The following is a 16,102-nucleotide window of genomic DNA, read 5'->3' on the forward strand; positions in this document are numbered from 1 at the left end:
TTCTGAGAACCTGATTGGCCGCATATTTATTAATTTACCCTAGCAACAGCTACATGACTGGCTATTTGGCTGCACTCAGGGGCGCTTTTTCTCAGCGCCCCATGACAGAAACGATACAAGTCTGTCTGTGGAAATTCACTGGTGAATGAATGTCACTAGGTGGGAAATGTTGTATATGTTATTCATATCGCATGTAGGCACATACTGGTGGGTAAACCGAATTTAAAAACTTAATTTGTAAAAATATATTTTACATTTTTAGCCCCTCTTATCAGGGAGGGCGGTGCCCCAGCGCCCCCTATGGGCCGGCCGCCACTGATCCACACGAATCGCTTCAGTTTCTAATAATCATTCAACACTGAACACAAACAGCAAAAAAGCAAGATAATAATAACCAAAATAATAATCATGCTTTTTTCCTGTTTGTGTTCAGTATTAAATAATTATTTAACCACAAATGGCTGAAATAAAGCTGCTCACATTGCGCGCTTTCACTTTTAAAAAATGCAGTGTTTATTCAGCAATTATTTGTGCTCTGTTGTTTTTCTGGAGTACTGGTTTTACATTTTGTTTGCTTTGCAGAAGTCGCCCCTCTTTATGATAAATGAACATTATGACTGAAACAAAGCTGCTTGTATCGGCTCATATCAGCAGCGAGATGAAAAGTGCAAAATTAAAGTGTGTACCGAAAACAGCAGTTACATTTCATTTTTACATGTCTCTGATTACAAACAAAACAGCACAATGCATGTCAGTGAATGGCTGAAATGTGGTTGTGAATAAGCCTTGAAGCGGATGAAAAAATGTTCGCGTGAACTACAAAATCATAACGTTTTGTTGTCATGAACTGTGAAAAACATGCAACCTAAATCCATTAATTGTGCAGTAATTTAAACATAATAATGCTGACTATAATTGTCTATAAATTCTTTAAATAATCTCACACTAGAAATGTATTTGTCCATGGAGCAGGTAAAGTGGAATCTTGGATTGCAAGTAACAAGACAAGGAAAACATTTTTAAGAAATTTGACTTGAAAAACGAGCAAGTCCTGGTTTATGAGTACAGAGTCTCCCCTGCTCAGTCTTAGTGCGCGTGTCTCAATGTTATATCCAACATCCGTGCGGGCGTGTACTGTTTACTAACACTATAACCAAATGTGTGCGCGTAAAGCCACTTTTATTTTGTGTTTTGAATATGTGTGTGTACAGTGCGCACGTACTGTTTATTATATCATGTGTGTGCGCACGTGTAAAGAAAAGGAAAGCCTTATTGGAGAGATTGATGAGCCATTTTCCCTCTCTTTGTGTCAGCCTGATTCCGTTATGTGTGTCCTCCTCCTCTATCCTTCAGACACACACCCCTTCTCCTCTCACCTTTACACACACTCTCTCTGATGGAGCCACTGCTCTGGCAAAATTCTTTTCAAAGGTAAAGTGCAGGTTAGTTTGTTTTATTTTTTACTTTACGACAGTGAGTCCGTTAGTGTGTCACTCACTCGAGTGTCAGAGATGTTTCATGTTAATTTTCGCAATGAGGCAGTGTTTTCGTTTGTAGAGTAGAGTAGTTCCTCCCGCTTCTCAAATAAGAGAGAAAGAAGGGTTACTGTGTTAGACAAGAAGAGGGAGAGGGTGTCGCGCAAACACATACACAGCGCATATGCGCACAAACACATACACACACACGTACACAGCGCATGAGCGCATACACATATTCACGCAGCAGACAAACACTAACAGAAACAATTATCTGTCGAGATTTATTTTTACGGTAAAATGCAGGTTTTTTTTTTTTTTTACTTTATATTTTGTATTAATTTATTTTTTGGGGTTGTGGAACAAATAATCTGAGTTTCCATTATTTCGTATGGGGAAATTCGCTTTGATTTACGAGGGTTTTAATATACCAACATGTTTCCAGAATGAATTATGCCCGTAATCCACTGTATAGAAGATCGGCACTGTGAGGAATCGCCACTAGAGGGCACTGTTTTGTCTTTTGTAGTTTTTGTTTTGCAGACTCAGTTTCCCAGAAGGCACCTCGGTCAGGTGATGGGTCATTAAATCTTCAAAAAATAGCTGATTGGTCTGGGAAACTGGGTCGAGCATTGAACGTTTGTATGTACTGTCAGTTCAGTGGGCATTTTGTTTTGTGTTGTTTTTTTTTTGTTTATATGTTGGTTTATTTTATATTGTTATTTTGTAGTTCATGTTATCCTATAACTACTAAGCATGTCCCCAGGCTAAGTGTGTTTGTATGTGAGTCTTTCATGTTCAAGTGTGTGCAGCTGATTCGATGGTGAGTCATGTTGTGTTGTGTGTCAGAGAAGAGGTAAGTAGTTAGCTCTGTGTATCCCTTAGCCCTGCTTTATGTGTCCCTTAGCCTAGCTCAATATGTCCCTTAGCCTAGCTCTGTGTATCCCTTAGCCTAGCTCAATATGTCCCTTAGCCTAGCTCTGTGTATCCCTTAGCCTAGCTCTGGGTGTCCCTTAGCCTAGCTCTGTGTGTCTTTTAGCCTCTGTGTCCCCAACCTCTCTGCTTCTGTGTCCCCAGCCTCTCTGCTTCTGTGTCCCCAGCCTCAATAATATCACACTGCACTGTCCCAAATACTACTGGCCCAAAGATCACTATCTCAAATATTACTGTCCCAGATACCACTATCCAAAATATCACCACCAGAAATGTCTCCATTAGAAATGTGGGGGGAAATAAATACAGAAATAGTAGAGATGTACCCTGTTTTCTACTAAACATCATCACAAAACAAAGAAGGCGATGTGTGTTGTGCTTCATGTGCTGTTGTGCAGTGTTACCTTCTCTCGTTTAGTGCCTTTAATTTGGCATTTTTCTAATAAAACACAACCATTAAGTAAGCATAAAATCTTTATTTAGAAAGTACATTTTAATAAATAACACTGTGAAAATACTCACACATTTAATAACAGTTTATATTCTAAATTATTAAATAGTTTACTGTGTTATTGGCAGGTCCACTGATGGATTGGCATGACAGATAAATATAAAAGACAAAAAGTCTAGCACTGCAAGAAGTCTTTGTTTCTCAGCTTACGCATCAGCACTGACTCGTTAAACTCAAAAATGCGTGGTCCACTGAGGAGGTAAGTGAAACCTGCAAAAATGTGAAGTGTAAATAAAATCAGCATTTTCATATAGCTAGATTCAGATTGACCAAGGTTATTTAGAAGCCTTATTTTATATATTCATCAAATACTAACCCTGGTTCTGGAAAGCAGCAGTAACTTGTCCTGTCATTCCCTGGAATTTGTCCTCCACCTTCTTAGGGTAACCCTTGTCCATCTTCTTGGAGTTTGTGTCATAGCTTTAAAAAGATTATTAGTCATTAACTTAAAAAAATAAGCATCGCATCTTCTTTATTTTTATATCAGAGCACTAAAATTTACCTGTAGTATAATTTGTCAGCAAAGAACAATGTCTTTCCAGTATTCTCATCATAAAGGGCAGCTGTGATTTTCTTCACTTTAGCCGGCAAGCCGAAGCTACTGAGACTCTTGCGATTCACGACATCATAACCATTGAGAGCCCAGACCTTCTGGCCTAAAGATCATAAACATACATAAGTACACATAAAATCTGATGTAGCTTATGCATTTATAACTTTTTAATCTATAAGCTAGTTTTATAACAAACTATAACTATTGATTTTGTTAATCACAATATTTACAAATTACCTTTAAAGATGTACACAATGTCATCGGATTGATCCTCGAAAGCAGCATCAATATTATCTGGAAGTTCGGTCCAGAAGGAGGTAATCAGAAATTGTTCCGTTTGGGGAATCTGAGGGTGGCGGCGCCAGAAAAATCTGAACAACAGATTCAGACATTTTTTTTTTGTTAGAGCGATAAAAGATGCTCTGCAATCAATTTGAAGATATTAGAATGTTTTTGGATTTATGCATACCTATCCTTGAAGAAGTACATCTCTCCACGCAGGGTTGTAACAGCATCCAGGACCAGATTTGGATCACAGGCATTAGGAGTGGATGGAGGTGTGGGACCATCAGGCAATTCAGGGTTAGGACCTGTTGAATTAATTCAAGTACATTAACTATACGTTTGACAAGTCATTTTTTGTAGACAACTAGTAACAAAATCACTAATTCCATAAGCTTACCATAGAGAGCCTGAATATGATTGACATCATCTTGAGGAAGAACGAAGCTGTCAACATCTCTGTAGGTGTATATCCCATTCATAAGAGCTCCAGGATCACGGGAATGGTCAAGACCAAGGGCGTGTCCAAATTCATGGGCAGCCACCAAGAACAAGTTGTATCCTGTGGAACCCCAATAAAGATTTTTATTTTGGCATGTTGACCACAACATTTTAATCATATTTCATGTATGATTACATGTGAGAATATTTACCATTAGAGGATTTGAAAGTGAAGGTCTCATCCTCATCAAAATGGGTATCTCCACCAAGACCAGGAGCGGGACCAAAGGCATGAGCCAAGAGTCCATTAGGTCCATCAAACGGGGAGCCATCTCCATGCTCTGGAAATACAAAACATTCATATACATACACAATATAGTGTTGATGAAAATTTAGACCAGGCTTTGTGTTGGGAAGACTGAAGAACACTTCTCACAGTTCATGGCAAAACCTGAAGCAACTAAGTTCTTGCTAAGTTAATGCTAACCATTATTTGCCAGGGTTCAAAGCAAGATGTTCTAATATGAAATGGTACTAATACCACAAAATAAAGTTCAAGACTCACCTCCAACAGTAAAAGAGATCATGATGTCAGCAACACCGCTGTAAATGCGGGTGAATCTCAAAGGGGTGACACGAGCCCAGACTTGCAGCGCTTTCTCAATAGAGACATCCACTTCAGCCACGGACATGTCAGGGGTGTAATTCTCAATCCTATAAAATAAAAATATTTAAAAGTGTAACTTACTAAATCAATTCACATACATTCTTGAAATGTACAATTATAAAGCCACTAAATAATGGGCTACAACCACTACGCCACTTGTACCTGTAAGTTAATTTGTTTGTGGACCATTTGTTACTTGAAGACCCTGCAGTGTACGCAGCCACATCGGGAACCCCACAGCGAGGCTTCTTCATCATCTCCAGCGTTTCAGCATCCAGAGTTCCTGTCACCTTCAACCCAAAAAACTCCTGCATCTCACCCAGCTTCAAGCTCATCTCACTGATCTTGTGTCCAAAGGATGACTTTCTCTCCTCTTGCATGTTGTATAGTTTTCTCAAGTAATTCTGGTTAAATGGGGGAAACACAAGGTTAGAAATTAAATTAAAAAAATTATAAAAGCAAAAGTTACATTGCAATGCTATTCTTACCTTTGCAAATTCCTCATCAGTAGGCAATGGTACTGAGCGGGAGTGAGCCCTGAAAAACAGGGCAACAAGGGTGAACAACTTGTAGTAAGTCTGCATTTTTCTTCTCTTCTAAGACACTGTTGTAGTTTGGGCTTTGCTCCCGGCTTTTATATGGAAAAGAAGTGGATGTTGAGCAATAATTATACGTCAGTAGACAATGAAAGACTACAGACAGAAGAAATCACGAATGACTCCATTTCCTGAATCTACTTCAATATTGCCTGAAGCAATTGAGTGGCAGATTTGTAAACCACAAATTTACGCCATCAAATAAAAGTAAATATTATGGTCTGAGAATGTGGGAAAAGTGTTGTAAAGTTTTAATGATGCTAACAAGTCCATCTGGGGGAATAAATCCTGAATTAAAAGGTTAACTATTTTTTTTTTAACTTTTGTAACTTTTATCTCTTGTTTAAAGAACTAGAACCATTTATCATGCAAAATTATCATTTAAGATGATTTATGATATGAAGTGCATGATCAATAAAAAATTACTACAATGTTTTAAACATAAATTCATATATATATATATATATATATATAAACTCCATATATATATGAACTTCTCGTCTGCGCCAGAGGTAGGTTTTGGTTTCGCCCTCCTGGGACGGCCTTCATGAGAGCCAGTTTCATTATGGTGTTTGACGGATTTTGCGAATGCACTTGACAATACTGTTCTTGCAAGAAGTATTACAGAAAGGCTGACCTTTGTGTCTTAAAATAACAACTAACTGTTGTTTTTGTTGTTATTATGTAATTACCTAATCCCATATGTGTTATTTTATAGTTTTGAAATCCCCAGTATTGTTGTAGAATGTAGAAAATAAATCACTGAACAAAAACAAAGAAATTCGCAAGTGACCCAAACTTTTGAACGGTAGTGTGTGTATATATAAAACAGTTATTTTGTCCTTAGATCGAATCAGTCTAGATTGATGGTGTGTGTGTGTGTGCGCGCGCTCTATCTCTATTAGATAACATATTGTTGGCACATTCCTGTTTTCTGCTGCTTTAAACTGGATTTTCCACAGCTGGTGTTGTGACACATACACCTCTTGCTCAAGGCAAAACAAGCCACGTAGCATTTGTAAAGGCAGGATGCTGACGAATACTATTGTGCTTGACTGCGTATCTGCTATCATCATTCATTTCCCTTAAATCTTTGTCCAATTTTTAATGATTTGCATACTTCGGCAGGTTGGTTCCCATCAAAGTTGCCTAAATTTGCCATTCCCCACGCTTTTGCCTCTTTCCCCACGTAGCTTTTATTGGCTAGGTGTATTTGAGATATTTCAAAGCTTGTGTTTTCCAATACTAAGAGGCAGTTTCACGTATGCATAAGATACAGTAGCGGCCATAAGTAATGAGACCAAAATAAAATGAAATAGTTTTATGACATTCTTGATTGTTTTAAATAATGACAGCCAAGATAATAAAAATAATTTGATATTTTATGCAATGCAAACCTTTATTCTTTAAAACCTACTGGATGAGATCGGGCATAAAGTCAAAAAGACGTCTCCAGTGTCGGGTAGAACAATAATACATTACATGTTGTTTAACTACTTTTAACCCCCACTGTAGTAGTCTTTTACAAAAACTGGCTGAATTGTCGCTAGCTTGTTGCAGTGAAAATATATATTTTAATAAATAGCAGACTTGTCTTTAAACCATGCTGCTGCATCAGTTCTCAAAGGCAGCATCCAGCTGTATAAAAATAAACAAAAATCATTGTATATTTGTATGTGTATTCTAAAACGGCACTGGTTAAAGTAATAATTTACACACAACTTGTTCCTGTTTACCTTTGCAGCATTCTTTTTAGTATTTTAGTCTTTCCCACTATAGAACACAATAGTCATCTAGAGGAACGTAAAATGTTTATGGTAAGAGAAGGTTCTGCTCTGTAAAAAAAAAAAAAAAAAATTATAAATCCATGGTACAAAATCAGTTACCATACAGTATATCACATCAAAATTCCAAAAGATATTTTACAGAAAATTATTGTAAAAACAAAATTATATATATATATATATATATATATATATATATATATATATATATATATATATTCTCGCTGTGATTTTACAGCCCAACTCTCTTAGAATTACTGGTTTTACAATTATAAAAACATATCTCAAATTTTAAAAACGCAACTAAAATGCTGCAAAATGACTCAGATTTCTTTCATTTGGATGTTTTTAGACTTTTGCTTTATTATTATTCTGTCTATTAACAGCATTTAACAGTGAATGTTCATATTTCTCCAATTAAAACAAGTTCAAGTGCACCAGATTACTCCTCCACTATATGAGTATTCATATGACAAAATAATTTTTATAAACATAATTGTACTTTTTTTTGCATAATGATATATGAAATGTATAATGAAACATTATAATAATGTTATTTTTAAAATACGAATTTCTAAAATGTTTTTACAAATAGCAGCTAATATATGTAAAATAAAAATTCTACTTTATATACTACTATTATACCTTTTTTTAACAATGTCTTCTGTAAAAATAGTACAGTACTGTTATTGTACACTTTATCTGCATCTTATTACATTATAAAGTGTAATTCTGTTGACAATTTCTGTCAGAATAGTTTTATGAGCTTTTATTATGTGAACTTTGCATTTGCAGAAAATCCATGTTTCTATAATCACAGTATACACTATATATTTTTACAGGCATTTGCATGTTGTAGAAAAAATGTAAACCACTGTATTATGTTTTTTACATGAATGTGTCAATACATTGTAGAGCTACCTTTTGCTGCAATTACAGCTGCAAGTCTTTTGGGGAATGTCTGTCTCTACCAGCTTATACAGGGTAAAAATTTTGCCCATATTCCTTCGCAAAATAGCCTCAGTTCAGTAAAATTGGATGGAGAGTGAACAGCAATTTTTTAAATCTTGCCACAGTTTCTTATTTGGATTTAGGTCCGGACTTTGACTGGGCCATTCTAATACATAAATATCCTTTGATCCAAACCATTCCATTGTAGCTCTGGCTGTATGTTGAGGGTCGTTGTTCTGCTGGAAGGACGCCACAGTCTTAAGTCTTTTAAACAGGTTTTCTTCTAATAATGCCCTGTATTTGACTCCATCAATCTTCCTATTATCTCTGACCAGCTTCCTGACGAAGAAAAGCATCCCCACAACATAATGCTGCCATCATCATGCACAGTGTTAGTTTTCCTTTACATTTTCGTCTCATCTGACCAGAGCACCCTCTTCCCTGTTTGCTGTGTCTCCCACATGGCTAGTCGCAAACTGAAAATAAGACTTATAGGTTTCTTTCAACAATGGTTTTTTTTTTTTTTTTTGCCACTCTTTCATAAAGACCAGATTTGTGGAGTGCACGGCTATTAGTTGAGTTTAAAGCTCCTCCAGAGTTACCATGGGCCTCTTGGCTGCTTCTCTGACTAATGCTGCTCTCCTTGCTGTCAGTTTAGGTGGACGGCCATGTCTTGGTATGTTTACAGTTGTGCCGTACTGGTGTGTTTCTTGGGCTTCATGATGCTGTTCATTTATGTTCTCTAACAATCCTCTGAGGGCTTCACAGAACAGCTGTATTTATACTAACATTAAATTACACGCAGGTGGACTCTATTTACTAATTGAAGGAACTTCTGAAGGCACCTGGGTCCACTGGATTTTAGTTAAGGGAATCAGAGAATCAGGGGGCTGAATACAAACCACACCACACTGTACTGATTATTTTTTTGCAAAAGATTTAGAAAAATATATATACTTTTTTCTTTCATTTCACAATAATCTGCCACTTTGTATTGGTATATCACATAAAATATCAATAAAATACCTTTATGTTTGTGGTTGTAATGTGACAAAATGTGGCTGGGATAACGAAGCGTCTAATTTTTTTCACAACGAAAGTAGACCGCTCTCAACAAAAAACTGTATAATAACATCAGTTAATAACAAACTGAACATTACAGCAAGACAAAACCAGTGAAGTCGGAGGAAACTTACATAGTAGTGTTCTATATAAAGCGAAGAAACAAGTGAGACCTTATCAAGGTGGAGCTGCAGGGGAACTGCAGTCCAGTGGTTCATATGGAAAATATTTACAGAATATGCTGTTATCATGTACATATTTAAATTTTAACCATATTTCTGCAAAGCTCCAGTAACTTTTTTTTCCTGTGAGATTTTGTCCCACTGTATAAATGATCACATAAATGTTGTAGTTCAGTCTGGTGCAATCCATTCATAGGAAATTGCATAACAAGTGACAGTACATTTTCCCTTTTTTATTCATTTTTTTTAATTCTATAAAATTTATTGGATAAATCTTATAGATAAATTATACTTACTCAAAGAATAATCGATTTCAATCAACAAACACTATATTTGTAACTTTATGATAAATAAGTTAATCACCACAGATTGATTGGTTGTTGTGAGTCACATTGTGTGATCATGCAATCACTCAGGACGTTGTCCCTACTTTTGCAAATTAGGAATTGGTATACGATTTTAGCAAACTCTGAAAAACAGTCTCATGAGAATGCACAGTTGGTATTTAGTCTTTATCTTCCATCCATTCATTAATCCAGGAAGCTCTGTAGTCCAAATATGGACCATGGAGGCCAACAGGAGCACAATGCCAGACGCTACCCTTGTCATATGGTTGTAATTTGGTTACGATGTCGCCTCCCAAAAACACAACATCACCACCTTAAAGGTAGGATTGCTTTAATAAAATGTGTGGATAACCACCACTAAGTGAAGGACTGCAATATAATGTTGCAAAGTTTTGATGAAGATGAAAGTTTTCTTTTTGTTTTTTTTTTTGTTTTTTTGGTAAATTGCTGTTGCAATTTAAACTTGTTGAACGACAATTAACGACTCATAAAAAGTTTTCAAAATATCACTATTACAAATACCTTCTCACTGCAGAAGATACTTAAGACACATAACTTTTACTAAAAGGTGAAAGTGAACAATTGCTAAAATATGCTTAAAATAAATTAAATGGACATGTTTTAGTGTTGGAATGCACAGTTTAGTATTTTTGGTAATACCACATCCTGCCTTTCAGTCTACAGTACATGGGGTACCTGCAACTTTCCTTTTAAATAATATTGTTTCATTCCAAATGCCTCATGCATCTGAGGGCTGGTGCCGAGTTGAGCCATATCCTATAAATCCTTAGTCAAGACAATGTGATGAGTAATCTCATGTCTTCAGTGGAAGGATATTGACAAATACAACTGTATTATTACTTCAAATACAACTGTCACAAATACCACTATCTCAAATGTCACCATCACAAACATTACAGTCCCAAATGTTACTGGTCCAAACATCACCATCTTACATATTACTGTCCCATAAATCACTCACATCCCATTGTCCTCAATACAAGTTTCCCAAATATCACCATTACAAATACAGTGAAACCTCGGATTGTGAGTAACACGGTTTGCGAGTGTTCCACAAGACAAGCAAAGATTTTTAATAAATTTTGATTTGAAAAACGAGCAAGTCTTGGTTTATGAGCACCGAGTATCATGTATAATGCATACGCTTCTTGTTTTGACGCCGAGCGTCACGTGATCTCAACTGAGCCAATGGTTTTTCTTTCTCTTGCGCTGCGGAATTGTGGGTAATCATCTCCCCCTGGGTCTTATTGTGTTATTATAACACACATGTGTAAAGAAAAAGAAAGTCTCATTACAGAGGTCAAAAATCCTGTCATTATGTGTGCGTGCACGCGTAATTTAACACTGTGCCGGTTCTCACTCTCTCTCTCTCTCTCTCTCTCTCTCTCTCTAGCGCCTTTAGCACGCGCATGTGTGTGTAAAGCAGAGAGAGGGAGCTTCACACACACACAAACACACACTTAAGGCAAGAGAGAGAAAGTGTGTGAACTGCCACGGTGTCAAATTATGCCTGCACACACTCTGCTTTACACAGAAACACTGTTCTGTCGCGATCCTTTTCAAAGGTAAAGTCCAGGTTCATTTGTTTCTCTTACGTTAGTTTCACACACATATACAAACACATACACACACACAAACACACACACACACAGTGCCTGCATGCATAAACGGAAACACCTATCTGTCGGGATTTCTTTTTACTTTTTTTTAAAGCCAACGTTAATTTGTTTTATTTTTACTTTATATTTTGTATTGGTTATTTTTGTGTATTTATTTTTTTTTTTTTTGGGGGGGGGGTGCTGTGGTACGAATAATATGAATTTCCATTATTTATTATGGGGAAATTTAATTTGGTTTACAAGTGTTTTGGAATACGAGCCCATTTCTGGAACGAATTATGCCTGACATGTATTTTATGGTTTGTGCATTTATTCTAAATGTATTACAATAAAGGATAAATGTCCAAAAAACAAAGTTGGGTTACTCACAGTACCATAAAAACATTTTTACATTAGTGATATTCTCTACATCCTGAATAATCTCTCTTTTTTTTTTGGAAACGCTTTCTGCTAGATTTTGGAGTGTGGTTGTGGGAAGCTAATATTGGATGAGGAGGTCTGGGGTGCAGTCAGCATTACACTTCATCCCAAAGGTGTTCAGTGTGGTTGAGTTAAGTCAGGGCTCTGTGCAGGACACTCATGTTTTTCCACATGTTCAACCTGGGCCTCTTAACATCAGTGAAGAAAAATTATATTGTAATGCTGCGGTGTACAGACATTTAATTCGATTGTGTACCTCCAAACCTGTGGCAAATGTTTGGGGTTTGATTGTCAGGTGTCCACAAACTTTTGAAATTTTGGCCATATAGTGTACATCTCGAAATTGGCCTAGTACAACAGTACCAGTAAATCCCATGGTAGGTTTAAATAATCATAAATAATTTAATTTCAAACTTTAACAAAATTAAATAAATAAATAAATAAATAAACTTAAATCAGACATATTTTGTAAATTGAACAAGCCATTTGTTAATGGAAAATTAAGAAAAAAAATTAGAATTCTTAAAAAAAAAAAACTCAGGATTCTGAGAAAAAAAAAAGTCAGAACTCAAATACAATTTTATAATCCTCTTCCACAAAATAGCCATACTGTTGATTATTATACTGTTTTTTACTATTATTATTATTATTATTATTATTATTATTATTATTATTATTATTATTGTGGTAAGCAGATCTTCTTCCTGACAAGAAAATTGAGACTGGTCCACTGAGTCTGGTCCCACATCTGCCAATGAAGCTAATAAATGTATCATATATTGTTCAGTAAAACAACAAGTGCCACAAAATCAAAATAATACAAAACAATTTACCAAACAAATAGAAAATTATCATCTGCAATATAGGCAAGTTAAGGATGCACAGTTATGCCCCGCTTAACACCTGGGATCCTTGTGAGTTTTGTACGATAAGAATGTTGATAAAGGTTGTTTTGAGGTTGTATTTGCAACATTATATTGCAGTCGTTTATTTGGTGGTGGTTATCCACCCACATTTTATTAAAGTTATCGCAACCAAATTACAACCATATGACAAAGGTAGGGGCTGGCATTGTGCTGTTGTTGGTATACTAAGCTACTATGTTGTGATTGTATGCCACTGTTTGGTATTCATTCCTAATTAGTTTTCTGTTTAATCTCTTAAGAGTGTTTGTCTCATAGTGAAATCTCACAGTTGTTTGTTAGAGTTTGATTGTTTCCTTGTTTCTTTGTTTGGAAATTTTAGACACTTTGGATACTTCTTTATCTTCCATGGGAATTTCCATGACCCATGGATGATGATTTCTGGAATAGCCCAGATAAATACCTCACTGAGTCTGAATGAGTGGACTTGTGTCCTTTGTTTGTTTTACAGCACATAACCGATACCAGCAAGAAGCCCAAGTCTATTTCCTTCTCGCAATCACTTTGAACCTCTAATATTAACATTTGTATTACACAGTGTAGAAAAAGTCTGTTGTTCTCTTGGTGTTGGAGGATTTCACCATGTCTTGTCTTTAATTTACAATATACAGTAGTACGCATCCAATCACACCATCAAAAACAGTTGAAATAGCAAAAGCAAAGTTTTATTTTTAAAACTTTTTTTAAATTTTATAAATGACAAACAGTTATGAACATAATAAAACATAAAAAACAAGTGCTATTTTAAAATACATTGCTATGTTGTAAAATGTTTGATAATTTACTCTACAAATTAATTTCCATTTGTTGAGTAATGCGTTTGGCCTGTGGGGCATTTAAGTCTGAAAAACTAGCACTTGAAAAAGTGGTTGGTTTTCAGCGTATTCACCAGCTTTCCGTTACTGAAATGGAAAATACCTGACCCGCTGAAGAGATAGGTATTACCTGCAAAACAAACGGCATGACACATTACTCACAACTGAATTATATTCATGACTTTTATTATGCAGTAATTTTGAAATGTATTAAATACTGACCATCTTCCTGGAAAGCTGCAGTAACCATTTCTGACATTCCTGGGAAGATTTGTTCCACAGGTTTCGGGGCTCCTTGGTCCATCACCTTTTTGTCAATGTCATAGCTTAAAAAAAGAAGTATTACTTAGCATGTTGAAGAAAAACTGATAGGCAATAAATGTCTTTAATATAGCTGAACAATAAGAATTACCTGTAGTATGACCTGCCAACAATAAACAACACCCTTTTAGAATTTTCGTCATAAAAGGCAGCGTCTATGCGCTTTACAGCATCTGGCAACTTGAAGCTACCAAGATCCAAACGTTCCACAATGTCAAAAGCTCTAAGAGCCCAGACTTTCTGACCTAAGGATCATAAACATGAAACTTAACACCAACGTATTTGCAACCACAGTACACTAGTATACCACTAATAGATTAATATTCTTAGCAAATTCCTGCTACATTTTACCTTTGAAGATGTACACCAGATCAGCTGATTCATCCTCAAAAGCAGCATCAATATTATTAGGAAGTTCTGGCCAGAAGTACTTGATTAGATGTTGCTCGAGGGTGAACTCAGGGTGGACGCGCCAGAAGAACCTGATCAAGACAATTCAGTATAAGATGGTTAGATCTCTCTAAAAAAGCTGGATGCATAAGTGATGTTAGTTACTCTGGGATTCAGGTGTACCTGTTCACAAAAAAGATTTTCTCTCCACGAAGGGTTGTTACAGCATCCATGACCAGATTAGGGTCACATGCATCAGGGGTGACTGGAGGGGTGGACTCAGGGCCAAGAGGTTTTTCAGGGTGTGAGCCTGTCAAAGAAATTTTACTTTGTTAATTACAAAAAGCTTTTCTACTGTGCAGTTGATACTAATATGTGGTTCAGAAACTAGCCCTATAAGAAGCCACATCTGGAACCCCACAGCGAGGCTTCTTCATCATCTTATCATTTCACTGTCCAAAGTTCCTGTCACCTTTAACCCAAAATACTGCTGCATCTCACCCAGCTTCAAGCTCATCTCATTGATCTTGCGTCCAAAAGACGACTTGTTCTCCTCTTCCATATTGAGTTTTTTCATGTAATTCTGTTTAAATAGATACAATTAACAATAAAAAATCAGACTCAGTAAAATGTTATATAATCATAAACTACACAACGTGATGCCATTCTTACCTTTGCAAATTTTTCATCATCCTTGTTGGGAAGTGGTGTAATGGGTCCTGAGTGAACCCTGAGCACAAGACCAATGAGGACACACAACTGGTAAGTCTTCATCTTATTTCTCCTTCACGAAACTCATGTGTGGGCTTCGCTGCCTCCTTTTATATAAGATAAAGGGTGAAGTATTGAGCAACCACCAGAGTCACGAAACGATGATATGATAAGATAAGAAAGGAAATTACAGATAACTCCACATTGTGAATAGGGCTTAAATATTTAACCAACAGAATTTTACTTTAAACAATTGATGTTTTTAACTTAAAATTAATATTTATCTTAAAAATAGCAGATTTGATCAGAGATTATCTCTATTTTATTTTATTTTATTTTTTGTAAGTTGTGAGTTATAATGGTGTCATAAGAGATTGTAACTAAAGTGATTTTTCCCCTAGTCTTACCTCCTGTTTCTATCATCAATATAGATAATGAATTGATAAAACATCCATATAAGATCATTTTTAAACCTGTGCAAGCTGTCATGTTCTCATGTTCTCCTACATCACATGGTGCATTAGGCTATTGTGGGGGCTATGAGTAGGATTCTAATTATGAATAATTTTAATTATTTTTATTTATGTGTGTGCATGCGTGTACATCCGGTGTGTGGTTTTGGTGAGTGTTTTGGTTGATGTAATTATGGCCATTTCGCTTTTTCTGGCTTTTCTGGAGCCAATATTGAGGGATATACTCTCAATGATTACTTAAAACCTATTGACTAACATCAAGTCTACAAGGAAGGATATTAAAAAATATTACAAATTACCTTTGTTCCACATATTACTATATCAGGTACTAGTATTTTATTTACTACTACCGCAAAATATCAATGTACCACTGTCCACTGTCCTAAATACCACTATCTCAAATACTACTATAAGGTCTTACTGCCCCATGTACCACTACCTAATATATTACTGTATAAAATATCACTCTCCCAAAAATCAATGTCATAAATACCACTAAAGGAATCATCACTGTGCCAAATACCACTGTATTAAAACCCATGGTCCTAGTTATCTATATTAAATATCACCATCGCAATGTCTTAAATACTACTGTCCCAAACATCACAAACATCACTGTCCCAAG

At 35.9% G+C, this 16,102-nt stretch overlaps 2 protein-coding genes across 2 annotated transcripts; both read right to left on the bottom strand.

Moving 5' to 3' along the window:
• Window positions 1-2,869: 2,869 nt before the first annotated feature.
• LOC128505478 (collagenase 3-like) lies at window positions 2,870-5,453 on the bottom strand. The gene is made up of 10 exons (XM_053475918.1): window positions 5,351-5,453; window positions 5,025-5,266; window positions 4,761-4,909; window positions 4,408-4,536; window positions 4,155-4,316; window positions 3,942-4,062; window positions 3,710-3,843; window positions 3,422-3,575; window positions 3,236-3,339; window positions 2,870-3,129 (listed from the first exon to the last, which is right to left on the bottom strand). Exons 1-10 carry the CDS (start codon window positions 5,444-5,446, stop codon window positions 3,035-3,037), a joined length of 1,386 nt encoding a protein of 461 aa, XP_053331893.1. The 5' UTR covers window positions 5,447-5,453; the 3' UTR covers window positions 2,870-3,034.
• An 8,050-nt stretch (window positions 5,454-13,503) lies between these two features.
• On the bottom strand, window positions 13,504-15,657 carry LOC128505558 (collagenase 3-like). Its single transcript, XM_053476061.1, has 8 exons — window positions 15,608-15,657; window positions 14,966-15,023; window positions 14,795-14,876; window positions 14,477-14,603; window positions 14,255-14,385; window positions 13,995-14,148; window positions 13,805-13,908; window positions 13,504-13,712 (listed from the first exon to the last, which is right to left on the bottom strand). The coding sequence occupies exons 1-8, from the start codon at window positions 15,655-15,657 to the stop codon at window positions 13,618-13,620; spliced, it is 801 nt and encodes a 266-aa protein (XP_053332036.1). The 3' UTR covers window positions 13,504-13,617.
• Window positions 15,658-16,102: the final 445 nt, after the last annotated feature.

The sequence above is a fragment of the Clarias gariepinus genome, chromosome 17 (assembly GCF_024256425.1).
Source record: "Clarias gariepinus isolate MV-2021 ecotype Netherlands chromosome 17, CGAR_prim_01v2, whole genome shotgun sequence".
Classification (NCBI taxonomy): Eukaryota; Metazoa; Chordata; class Actinopteri; order Siluriformes; family Clariidae; genus Clarias; species Clarias gariepinus.